General features: G+C 39.7%; 2 protein-coding genes across 3 annotated transcripts in view; both read right to left on the bottom strand.

Moving 5' to 3' along the window:
• Positions 1-2,225: 2,225 nt before the first annotated feature.
• ubac1 (UBA domain containing 1) lies at positions 2,226-7,030 on the bottom strand. Its single transcript, XM_044025363.1, has 10 exons — positions 6,569-7,030; positions 5,479-5,599; positions 5,320-5,393; positions 5,081-5,188; positions 4,894-4,996; positions 4,521-4,629; positions 4,050-4,344; positions 3,608-3,694; positions 3,199-3,337; positions 2,226-2,546 (listed from the first exon to the last, which is right to left on the bottom strand). The coding sequence occupies exons 1-10, from the start codon at positions 6,704-6,706 to the stop codon at positions 2,431-2,433; spliced, it is 1,290 nt and encodes a 429-aa protein (XP_043881298.1). The 5' UTR covers positions 6,707-7,030; the 3' UTR covers positions 2,226-2,430.
• A 692-nt stretch (positions 7,031-7,722) lies between these two features.
• Positions 7,723-12,984, bottom strand: part of LOC122769275 (neurogenic locus notch homolog protein 1-like) — a 45,457-nt gene continuing 40,195 nt past the window's right edge. For both annotated transcript variants that reach the window (XM_044025691.1, XM_044025692.1), the window contains exons 31-34: positions 12,667-12,965; positions 11,901-12,048; positions 11,696-11,793; positions 7,723-10,562 (exon numbers count right to left, since the gene is read on the bottom strand). In XM_044025691.1, the coding sequence (XP_043881626.1) occupies positions 9,210-10,562; positions 11,696-11,793; positions 11,901-12,048; positions 12,667-12,965 (1,898 nt within the window). In that variant the 3' untranslated portion in view covers positions 7,723-9,209. The remainder of the gene's footprint in view (positions 10,563-11,695; positions 11,794-11,900; positions 12,049-12,666; positions 12,966-12,984) is intronic.

Here is a 12,984-nt window from a genome sequence, read left to right as displayed (position 1 = left end):
TAAAGATTCATTAATTGAAAGGGAAAGAGCATTACAAGCATTATAATGTCAGTCATGAGTTTATGATTGGCAGATCTTGTACCTGATCAAGTCCTTGATTCTTTTGCTACACCTATATCCAATTTGCTGGCCTATATTGACCTGTTGGCCACTTAAAAATGACAGAATCCAAAAAAATACAGCCACAAAAGTAACTTTAATGCAATAGTGTTTTAGATGCCAGTTGCCATCAGGCTGTTTGAACAAACAGACCGAGAGAGTATATTGCATAGGTTGTTGATCTGGGACAGTGCTGCATGAAAGCTGAGTGATTAGAGTAATCTGTGACCCCAACATTTCTCCGCTGTCCCATAGCAATAAAGTCCATTAAGTCCTTTCCTCTTCCCACTGACCATTTTGATAGAATTGAGCATTTTTTCTGCAAACATTGCCAAATGTTTGACTCCAGATATTATAGGATATTTGCATGCAAACCAATGGCTCACATGGAAGTGATGGGACAACTCCTCACTGTGACCATGTTCAAGATCTTTTACAGTGCAGACGGTGTGCAGACAGGCTTCCAGAGACTTAAACATGTTTTACACCATGAAATCATACTGTGGCCTACCAGATCATAAACACATTTTTATAATGGTTTGTAAAAACAACATTTGAATCATTTAACGTACTCACATTTATAGATTAGCTTTGAGGTCTGCTAAAAATTTTATAAATAAAAAAAGAAAAGACAAAGAACTAGTTTTGCTCTGATATAAATAATGTAATTATACACAATTCAGACAAACATCTCTCCCTAAAAACATTTAAATATTTTCAAATATTGCATTTACAAAACCATGTGTTTTTGGTGCTCCTCGTTTAAGCAAAGTTCTACTGATCAGTTAAAGCCATTTTTTTCAAACGTCAAACTACAAGGGGGGGTGAGCAGAGGTTTGCCATGATGACAGGTTTTTAGAAAAACAATCTCAGCCTCCCTGAGCAGAAAAGTCACATCAAAACCACATTTTAAATATTGAATAAAAACACCCAAAACCTTGGCAAAACACATCATCCTCAATATTATGTTTTGAACTGCCGGTACAGCTAGGAGATGCAAAGTTCGCCTTAGCAGAGCTGAATATTTTAAGTACTTGCATGTAAATGAAACCATGTAAATAAATGCAAAGGCTGATATAGAATACCACACTATCCATTGCAGTTCAAACATCTCTAATCAAATACATTTCATTACAAGTCCTTGCTATTGCACAGAAATACAGGATATTTTTTAATGAATACATTTACTGCCAAGGCAGGCTGTATAGTGATAGTTTGGTTTGACAGCATACATGATCATTGCTCTCAAAAGAAAAAAGTAAACTAAAAGACCAACATTAGTTGCGTGTACAAAGATGCTTGAATCTCCAGATTGAGCATGCATCTTCATAATTCAGAATAAAGACTTAAAAGGCCAAACACTCTTCTGATTTGGCTTAGCTCTGTTAAACATCCCACGACAGTCCTTTGAGACGAAACACAAAGACTCTTCTTGTAACTCCTCAGTGCTGCAGTGAGTGATATTCACAGACGTCAACAGGTGCTTAATTAACGCAATATGATAATATGACATTCAAGAGCACATTGACAATAAACACTCAAGCCTAATTTATCGTTTTTCTTGTAAAATCGCTAAGACGCAAACAGTTTAGTATACAGCTTTCCTTTAAAAAAAAGGCAAGAAGGTAAAATAAATATTCAAATGTTCTCAACGGTTCACACGGTTGACTTACAGTGACCTCGCAGGCATTAATGGCAAGAAGTAACGTGTCCAACGAGCTGAGCAAACACTCAACTCTGACCATCAGCCTCCACATTGTAAGCAGTTATACTGATGAGAACAAGACACTAAGGGAGGAGGGGACAACATAACATGACAGTGACAGAAGTCTTCCACACATTCACCAATGATGACATGTAACAATTTCAACACAAGACACAAAACTGTGATTGATATTTAAATATTACAAAACATATAAAACAGTTTTCTTTCAACTGTAAACATTAAATTGATTAAAATTGATGTAATTTGTACATGGGAGAAATTATATAAAATAAATCATGTCTGTCATAATTATAAATTGATCTCATTCAAATGTAAAAACAACATATGTTAACTTTGTTTTGTATAACTGTTTTTATTGTACTGTTATAAATAGTTTTTTTGTGTGTGTATATATATATATATATATATATATATATATATACACACACACATATATATAGATCACTTTTTTCCTACTTTGTCTCTGCCAGCTCTGTCTTTCCAAGGCAAAAACAATACTTGTGTCTCTACCGAGATACAAACAAATACCCACTCTCACGCACACACGCAAACACACGCACACACACACTGCTGCCGCAGTCACACACAGGGGTCACCAGAAGGCTCTATGTGCGATTGAGGGTCTGGAAGATTCTGGATATTTGGAGCATGACTGGGCCGGTCTCGGGGTCGTTCATCCACTGGGCGCTGTTGAGAGGATTCTCCAGCATGTCTTCAAAAGCTAAACAAACACACACATTTGGAAGAATTGTGTTAATTAATAGCCTGTAAATGGATATTTAAAAACCTACTCTTTCATATACTGTACGGCCCAGGCCATACTTTCTGTTTCCACATATTTGATGAGATCCGTGTGATGTAAATATCGTTATCCGCCCATTTCTGCATTGGTCTGTGCAGACCCTACCTGGACGAACTCAAACACACTTCAGGTTTGAGTCCATGTGGCCTGTATGCCCCTGCTTCCTGTAGCACAACACTTTCCAGTCCAGCTGTGGAAACTTGCTTGAGGTAATACAAGGCAGTTTGCTGGTACCCAAACATGTGCAACTCAGCTCTTGGAGAATACAAGGACGTACAAAAGAGGGCACTCTTGCAGAGAAATGGCCACAGAACAGTGGGCATGTATGCTCATGCAAAAATACGAAGCAGCGCTCGATGGACACGGAATGCTGAGAGTATGACTTGGTCCTTAAAATATTTTTAGCACGTTAGGATATGACAAAAATAATAACACAATAATTGTTTACTTAAAGCTTGTAGTGTGTGTGTCCATATGTTAAGGGAGGGTGTGGGATGTATCAGTTGTATGTGTCGCCTTGTTATTGCTAGCTTTTACCAAGATGTAGGTGCTGGATTTGAGCTTTCTGTACCTAGCAGAGTCTTGGGATTGGTTAGACCCAACTGGACCACTGGATTCTCCAGAATGGCTTGGAACAGCGGGCTGTTGGTGTCAATGCCTTTGTCTAGATCTTCAGGAGACGGCTTTCTATCTCCCAGGAGCCACTCACACTGCAAGAGAGAAAAACACATTCTGTTGTTGAAAATACATCATCTTTGCACAGGTCAGGCTTCCAATTGGATTACTGTTCTTAAAATAAGTAAAGGCTTGTCATGTGGAAGGAAAGTGTGAAACAAGATATGTGAAATCAAAGCAAAAGTGAAATCATTAAGTCAACAAGCACAAACGTACATCATCAGCCTTTGAACTATATGCTCACTTATTTATGTATAGAGCAGTAAGACAAATAGCAAATCTGTTGTAAAACTGTGTGAACATACCGCAGCATCCTGTTGGTTATTATTGACTCTCAGAGCATCAGTCACCTCCTTTTCATCAAAGCCCATCTCCATCAATGCAATGACAGCCTGCAGAAATAATGGGGAAAAAAACCCAGCATATCCAGTTACAGTTTTATGAAGTGTAACAAGTGTTGTGGGGGAAATTAAATTAACAACAATGGTAGTGTTTTGAATAAAGACAGGTGTTTAATCACCTTTTTGATTGGAAACATTCAGCGTTTGCTCCCATACAAACTATGCTAAGCCCTACGACTGTGAATAGACCGTGAACACAATCAAAGCTATACAGCATATTAACTTTATAACCACTAAGGCAGGAGATGTACTTCTAAATAGACATAGACAAGGTACAACAAATCCACCTGTGGCCTCAAATACTTCCTAAGATCATAGTTGAAGCTTAAGAATGAAAACAACCCACTCTTGAGTCTGGTCTGAACTCCCGTTTCCTGCGGATCCTCTTGAAGATCTCAGTGAGTTCATCATGTCTGTTGCTTTCATCGGTGCTCGACTGGCTGGAGAGGCTGCGGAGAAGATTAGGACTCGGGGCTGAGGCTGACGCTGAGGCTGACGCTGAGGCAGAGGTAGAAGGGCCTGGCGTAGCAGCTGCTGTGGCTCCTGCTGCCCCAGAGGAGTCCTGGCCTGGTAGTGGCGTGTCTACAGTGGGGTCATCTACATGTTCAATCAGCCACTCCATGGCCTGGGTCACTGACATGCTGCAGAAAGGATGACGGAAAAATGTATCTGACCAGACTACACAGACTGAGGAAGAATAGTCCATTGTAACAGAGAAAAGTTACAAAAATGTGGTGTTCATGTCCATCAGACCTGCAATTCTTGTAAAAACAGTTCATTTTCAGTGTCGGTGTTTAGACAACAAATACAGACTCACTGATTCAGTCTGAGAGCTTTGATGGCCCTGCTCTCTGGGAAACCCATCTCAGTGAGCTGCTGAAGTGCCGTTTCATCCACCCGATCCTCTTCATCTTCATCCAACATTGCTACAAGAAACAATAAAAGATCTGAGGACTGCAGCCAAGACGGAGCATTGTGTGAACTGTGAACTCAACATTTCAGTAAACAAATCAATCATATTCACTACAATCACAAACAATAAAAGCTAAATAGAGAGAACATTGCCTGTTGAGTCTCACCCCCAGGTCAGGAAACACCATCTTTTTACATTACTGTAACGTGTCAGTGTCTGGTGCAACATATTCTATCATCCTAACTTTGCTCACAATGGTATTATTAATACAACACACCATTGGCTTTTTTGAAGAGTTCAACAGCATCAGGGTTCAAGGCAAGAAGCTTCTGGGCAACTTCAATGAGAGAAACCAGGATTTTTCTGAGCTCTGTTTGAAACTGGAACAATACAAACACATACTCATAACCAATTCAACTACACTTCGTATTATCTACAGGTATTCATGACAATTAAATCCTCACATCTCTAATGTTGTGCTGGGTAACAGTGCGGTCAGTGTGGCGTGTGGACAGGCTGGTGGTGGCTTTTAGGATCGCATCTTTGTCTGGAGCTTTGTTATCTTGTTTCTTCTGTGAAAATCCCCATTAACAACAACAACAACAACAGTTAGTACAAAGCAGGCAAAACACAAACACAAATATTTCAGAGTTTGGAATCAGCATGACGAAACATGCGTTTACAAAGAGTTGAACAAGCATACCTTTTCTTCTGTACTAATGTCTGCCATCTTTGGAGGGGTAGGAGGTGGTCTTTTCTTTATAAGCAGCAAAACGTCTGAAATATATGTATTAAAAATGTTAAACACAAGGAAAATAGGACACAATAATGCCAAAAATTTATCAATGAGTGAAATGCATACCTTTATCTTTGAGGTTTTCATCAGCGACTGTTTTAGTGTCGGTGAGAACTCTTTCTGTAGCAGCGTGTATAAGTTTATGGTGGGTGAGTGTTTTGGGGTCTTCTACACTTCCATATACGTACTGCAAAACAAGAACAATATAGACTACATTTGAAACAAGAAACAATCGTTTTTGATTATTGGAATATAAAACTATACAAGCAATCAATTCTTATATTAAAGAACCATAATGTTACACATGTTATAACAATAAATACCCCAAAACAAATCATCATTTATTACCATATGACTATTCAGTTTTTATTTTTGAAATGATTATCCATCACACAAATCAATTCATTTAAATTGTCGATAAACAGAAGATTTGGCAACAATGTTGATGGTCGATGATGCTGTTAAATTTTAAAATAAATAAACATTAAAGACAAAGAAAACACAACACATTGTTTCAAACTGATATCTGATCTATTGAATAACTAAATTAAATAAGATTTCCAAAAACAAAGAGAGAGGCCTTTAAATGTTAGTAGTTTTACGATTCAAAATTCTAATATTTGGGGTTCTGAAAACTAATATGATCAATTATACTTAATACTTTACTTAATTGACAGCTCTAAAATGGACTATTAAACAGAGAGAGACACTCACACAAATCACAAAATCAACACAATAACCAAAAACTCAATAAACCAATGGGTTGTTTTAAAATAAAAGCCTTAAAACAAATGTGCATATCACACAAAATATATTTCTGACCTATTATGTTTCATGAGAAACAAACATTAGAGCAGAGTTGGGACTTTTATGCTTTTAGGGCCATAGAAGGAAAAGAGAGATGAGCTGTGTAATAATAGACAGGCTGAAAAGTAGCATGGCTCAGTGAGAACAGAAAAGGGGACTGTTAGCTGGAGGGGCAGCCAACCTGCTAAATTATATATAGCACAGTCTACCCGGTTACTATAAATACAAACGCAGTGACACTGACACTGATAGTTTACACTACAAAGGGTATGGTGGACTGCTCCCCGGGCACAGGGATGACAGGACGAAAAGAGCAACAGAGGAGACACAAACAAGACACACCACCTACATGTTTCAAGCACTTCTCCTTTACTTTCTCAACAGTGGTGTCTTCCGTCACCTCTTCCAGCCACTCCGTGCCATCCATGGTGCAGATGTGTATTTTCAACACCTTGCCGGCGAATATCTTCTCTTCCTGGACGAACATAGCTGCAGCCCTTCTTCAGAGAGTACCCTTGCAGAGACGTTGGCTAGCTAGTAGCAGTCTCTATGCTCCTGGCAAGCTAGCGTGCTAACGTTAGCACCCAGCTAGCCGTCCTTCTGTAAATCCACCGACAACAAAAAGCCAGAGCGCCCGCCGATTAACTGTGGGACATGTTCGGTTTCCTCTGTCGGTTTTCGGGGCGGTAACGACTAGTCAACGTGTCCAGTGCCCGCCGGGTTGTTTACCTTTCCCTGTTAGCACACAGGATGCCAGTCTGCGAGGACCCTATTTTCACTGTAATGTCTGAACTTTGAACTTTAACTTGCTGCCACCGGTGCACCATGGGAGTCGTAGTTTTTAAGGAAATGACACGAACGCTGAATAAACAGGAAAACTACAGTTTTAAATGACGTGTTTAATGAGTGATGATAGATAGATAGATAGATAGATAGATAGATAGATACATAGATACATAGATAGATAGATAGATACATAGATACATAGATACATAGATAGATAGGCAGGCAGGCAGTATTTGTAAACCAACTATTTAACTATATAATATGTTTATTTAAACATTTGGACAGTTTCTGTTTATATTTATGAGATATCTATCAGTCAGTGTTTTCTACAAACAAACAAAATCAAATTTTCTGATTTGCTTAGCTTTTTAAATGTGAATATCTTCTGGTTTCAAGGTTTGGGAAACAAAGATAAAGAATTTTTGCCATATTAAAAAATACACAAAACTAATAATTTAGCACCACTAACAAAAATAAGCATTAGTTGGAGACATACAGGTGGTGCAGCAGAACCTGTGGAGACGAGCCAAATAAAATAATGTACTTCATAAAATTATTAAATTAGTTGCTATTATATGATGAAAGGGTCACATTTAATCTAACATACTGTAGTGGATATTTATTTTATTTTTGCTTTCTTCAGTTTTCTACAGTTAATCCAGAGGATAATACTGTACTGTACTGATCTTGTATCATAATGTAAAGAAAATACAGCAATAACATTTAAGACACACAAGTGCCCTTTATTATAACAAGGAACATCTTTACAGATACAAAATAAAAAGGTATAATACATTTCTTCAAAAATCATAACTTTGAGAGGAAGAAAACATATTGCAGTCATTACATTTTCACAACAACCTTATGTTTGTATTATGACAATTTGCAAACTATACCAGGGAGCTTTTTTTTTTTTTTTAATAAAGGCATTGACAATGTCACAGCTGAGAACTTCTTTTTCATATCATCAAAGTGTAACAAAAACACATCATCATGACATACACAAATGGAGGACTTCTTTATGTGTTACAGAACAGTACTTAAATATCAGTTTATAAAACCTCAATATTTATTGTTTTATATTTTTCTGAGAAAAACATTGTCTAACAATATATTGTATCTATTTGTATATAGTTCAAATTTATTTATGCATAAGGGAAAGTTAAATACAAAATATATATTTATATATTCTGTTCTGTTTGACATTTTAGAGGTGGTTGACTGGTGCGTGGCCTATCAAAATGACATGCTTAAGACATCAGATTTCTTAAACAAAATCTTGCTTACAAGGGAACTTATTTACAAAAGGATGAACACAGCCATAGGCTCAAACTAATAGAGGGACAGGGGAAATTTGTTTTCCTTTTCCCTCTGGAAACATACCATAACAACATACGCTGTGGCCACCGGGCCAGTTCTCCAACACCACAGGACTAGCAGATACTCAAGCCTGTCTCTTAACCGCCAATCTCCAAGATGGCTGTACACTGTACACCATATCGCATGTGCAACACATCTCTACATACGAATGCGATCAATCTAGATGATGTAGAAATGAACACAACTCTAGAGTGTAACTAAGAATCACAGAAGATTTTTTTTTTTAAAAAAGGGGAAAAGGACTTGTGCATGAAATACAGGACATACAGTGTGTTCTGCTCACTGTCGCCACTGACTGCAATATTTCCCGCACATAAACGACAAATTAAACATTAACACTGAAACATAAAATGTGCTCTATAAAATGCCCCTTAATTGCAATTTTCTTTATTAACAAGATTATACAAAAGAATAATAAAATGATATAAACAAAGGTTGAGAAATTATACAAAAAAAGGCAAAGACTAAAAGTCCTCAAGGAAATAAATACCCAGTGTGTATGCTGTGACCTCACTGCAGAGAAAAGCACTGAAAAAAAAAGAGTGTCTCTAAAAGACTGTCTCTGTTCTGCTAAAACCCCACACCATGGATCCCCGAAGATTTCTGTAAGTAGGCAATGTATATAAATAAGACATTAATAAATAAAAAGAATGGATGAAAAACAGGTGTTGCTGTTAGTGTAAAAGCATACAGTATAAAAAAAAGTCCTAAATCTTGTTTACAGCGGTGCCCTTTTAGTCTCTTTTTTTTAGAGTGCCTTTGTATTTTCATAAAAAAAAAAAAAGAGAGAGAGCAGCTCATCTGGGCAAAAACATACACGCACTTTATTTGAACTGTTCAGGTATATGTCCAATCTGAGACTGCATGCTTGTCGGTGGACTTGAGATGCCCTCCGACCAGTCAGACAGGTTGGAATGAGGAGACGAACTGGACCACTGATCAGGGGAGCCGGGGGACGGGGTCAGAAAAGGGTGATCCGGCACCTGGACCTGATGGTTTGGGGTATTGTCCATGGGGCTTGAATAACTGTGCTGGGAGGGTGGGGTGAGGAACTGGGTGCTGGCCATTGACTGGTTGATGGGGGAGGGTATAATCTGGGTTTCCTGTGGTAGAATGGTGTGGATGGGCATGCTGGAGCTGCCGGTGCCCTGCTGGAGCTCCGGAGAACTCAGCTCACCGCTGATGAAGTTCTGACTGTTGGTGTTGTTTGAGGTTTGATGCTGCAGCTGGATGCTCTGCTGCTGCTGTTGTTGTTGTTGAAGCTGCTGGAGGTTCTGCATCTGCTGCATCTGCTGAGCCTGCTGCTGCATTATGTGGGGCTGTGGACCCATCCTGGTGCTCTGGATCCCCTGGTAGGTCATCATTTGAGACAGGCTGGTCGTAGGAAGGCTGTTGTGGAGGGAGGTCATCATACTGTGCTGACCTCCCTGATGCAGACCTCCATGACCACCAGGACCTCCTCTCATGGGATTGAACTGGCCATGCATCCTGGACAGCCAGTCGCACTGGCCATTCATGGTGCCCTGACCACCGGAGCCAGACACGGGCAGATGAGTGAGACGAGGAGGCAGCGGGTCAAACTGCATGCGAGCCAGTTCCTGCTTGTTTGGCATCACCATGTGATTTATAGGCAGATGTGGGTCAGACATTCCCTGCAGATGGTTCAGGGATACAGATGGCGACTGCTGGAAAGGTGAGGTCATCATGGGCGGAGAGGCCACATCAGACACATAGCCGTGTGGAGACTCCAGCGAGTCAACGGGTGAGAGAACAGCTGAGCTATCCAGGAGGTTCCCGGGCTTCCCGTCCTGCGAGTTCTTCTTCTTCACCTTCATGTCTTTGCCATCTTTACAGCCGATGCCCTTGGTGCTGGGCTTACGTGCCTTTTTGCCCTGTCCTTGAGGTTGGGGCTGCTTCAAGCTGCCCAGGTAACCGTTTGGCGAGCAAAGAGTCGGTGACAATGTGGTGCTCAGAGACCCTCCATGCATGGGAGGACTTCGCACCAGGTTGTACTCGTCCATCAGTCGCACAATGTCATGGTGCATTCTCTCCTGTGCGATGTCTCTGGGAAGTCGGTCCATATGGTCGGTTATTTCTCTGTTGGCAAAGTGGTCCAGTAAGACCTTGGCAGTCTCGTAGCTTCCTTCTCTGGCAGCCAAGAACAGAGGTGTTTCCTCCTGAGGCAGTGAAGAGGGAGACAACATATTAACAGATTGCCAGAAGAACAGGAAAGACTCTTTCTGAAATATGTTTCCTTATTATTTAAACTGGCGACAGACAACTTTCGGTCAAAAGTAAGGTAAGGCTTGCGCGTGACATCCTCTTTGTATAAAAACAGGGTCCCCACACCTTGGTTGACATCAAATTCAAGGACTTTTAAAGTCCATTAGTTCCTTCAAATTCAAGGAACTAATGTGCTGACACAGCTTAAGATGGGAGGACAACACGTAAGAGGCGCTTCGCCCATGCCATCCACTTTTATTGATTTGCTCAATAAAATTTGCATTTCCAAGGCATCACGTCATTTGCTCTCTCTTGCTAAATGTTACTGTACGTTTATTGATGGTCTTTTTTACTATTTCTTTTATCTGTTGGTTAAATGGGCTTTATGTGAAAGACAAGGAGAGTCAGGAGCGTCAAGGTCTGCTCTAAGATTACGGGAGTCCAGTTACAGGACTTGAGTTCACTCTGGACAAGTATCATTAGTCAACCTGACCATGTTTTTTCCAGTTAATTTGCTTTGACGCACCTGAGGAAAACAAACACTTACTTAAACTCTTTCATTCCTTCTCAAATCAAGCTGTTAAATGCCCAGTGTCAAGGGTAGTTGCTTGTTTCCTTGTGACCATATTGTTGTAATGTTGTCATATTGTAATGGTTATGAATGCAGTCATTTATTTATTTAATGCTGTATTTTGATTTTATGACTGTGAACTGTTAAACCTGAATTCCCCATTGTGGGATAGATACATTTCTCTGAAATCTGCAATGAAAAGCAGACAAAGATGCCAAATGTACATGTTTTGCATCCCTTCAACTGATTTGAACTTATAACAATATCCCAATGTAATCAGAAAAGGAGGACAGTTGAGAGACAGAGTGATGAGGGAAAAAGAAGGGCAGAAAGTGAGTGAGGGAGTCAGAGTATCTGGTATGCTCTGGAACTATACCGTATGTGTGACACTGATTTTGGCCCTACGCATGGGTTACTCGACGTATGTGTTATTAATAGAGAAGCAGATGGTTCAGTCAGTCTTAAATCATAAAGTTTAAATGAAAAGTTTAGCAGTACAAAGACTGTTTTTCTTACCTTGTTGTTTTGCATGTCCTTGTTGGCTCCATTCTTCAGAAGCACAATTGCAGCCTCTATATTATTAACTGCTGCAGCCCAATGTAGAGCTGATTTACCTGAGAGGACGAACAAAAAAAAAGGGTTAATCTACCTGACGATGTCTGTCTGACACATTTTTTAAAGCTGTAAGGATTCTCAGGTTCTTGAGTGGCAGAACATTTACCAAAATCGTCGATTGCATTGACGTCAGCATGACAGTTGATAAGCTCCTCCACCATGCCCTCCACTGCCAGCCTGGCTGCCAAGATCAAAGGTGTGGTGCCATCGTGCATGCGGGCATCCAAATCTGTGGCACGGTTCCTTATCAGAATCTGCAGAAATACAAAGTCTTATTTCATTTTGTGCTTCAAAGAATGCAATCATGAAAAAAGTTTGACACAATAATATTTGACTTGTAAATACATGAGCATTTCACGATTATTTAATGAGATATTTTTCGGGTTTCACGTAGATTTGTCTGATGATGGATGAATAAATGTCAAAAATTACACAAAAAACTAACACAGCAACAAAAGTCCTCTGACTAATACAATTAAATATAGCTCCAACAATTAAATAATCAGTAAACAACGACTAAATTACTGTAGGTGCCAACTAATGTGATAATTGATTCATTGGTTTGACTGTTTTTTGATTTAAGGTTATTATATATCAACATTATTTATTTCTTTGCTCCTCTATGAGAGTAAATCAAACTGGATAAAATAATACATTTGAGGATGTCATTATTTTAAAGTTCATGATAATAAAACCTAGACAAATAATCACGAGACATCACAGAAGATGTGTATTTTGGCATTTTTACATGAAGAAAGTCAGTAATTGACAGATCAATTTGCTAATTATTTCTTAATTTCAGTAAAAATATGCAAATTGAAAATGTTACCTAGGAATTACTAAGGAAATAAATCTGACATGTGAGAACTCACCTGGAACACTCCCTGGGCATCAGCGGCCACAGCGGCGTGCAGTGGTGTCCTGCCCATGTTGTCCTGGACGTTGGCATCAGCACTGGCCTCCAGGAGGCGCTTTGCAGCATCAGAGCGAGCGTAGCGAGCAGCCAGGTGGAGAGCGGTTTCGCCCGTACGGTCGGTCTGATTGTGCAGGTTGGCTCCCTGGTAGATGAAGTCATTGATCACGTTGGCAGAAGCATCGTCCTCTTCTTCACTGTTGCCCGTTTCCAAACCGCCCCCGCTGCAGGAGGCAATCATCAGGGGAGTAAACCCATCTGCACAGACAGGAGAGAA

The sequence above is a fragment of the Solea senegalensis genome, linkage group LG5 (assembly GCF_019176455.1).
Source record: "Solea senegalensis isolate Sse05_10M linkage group LG5, IFAPA_SoseM_1, whole genome shotgun sequence".
Lineage (NCBI taxonomy): Eukaryota > Metazoa > Chordata > Actinopteri > Pleuronectiformes > Soleidae > Solea > Solea senegalensis.
This window is presented reverse-complemented; position numbering and strand designations above follow the sequence as displayed.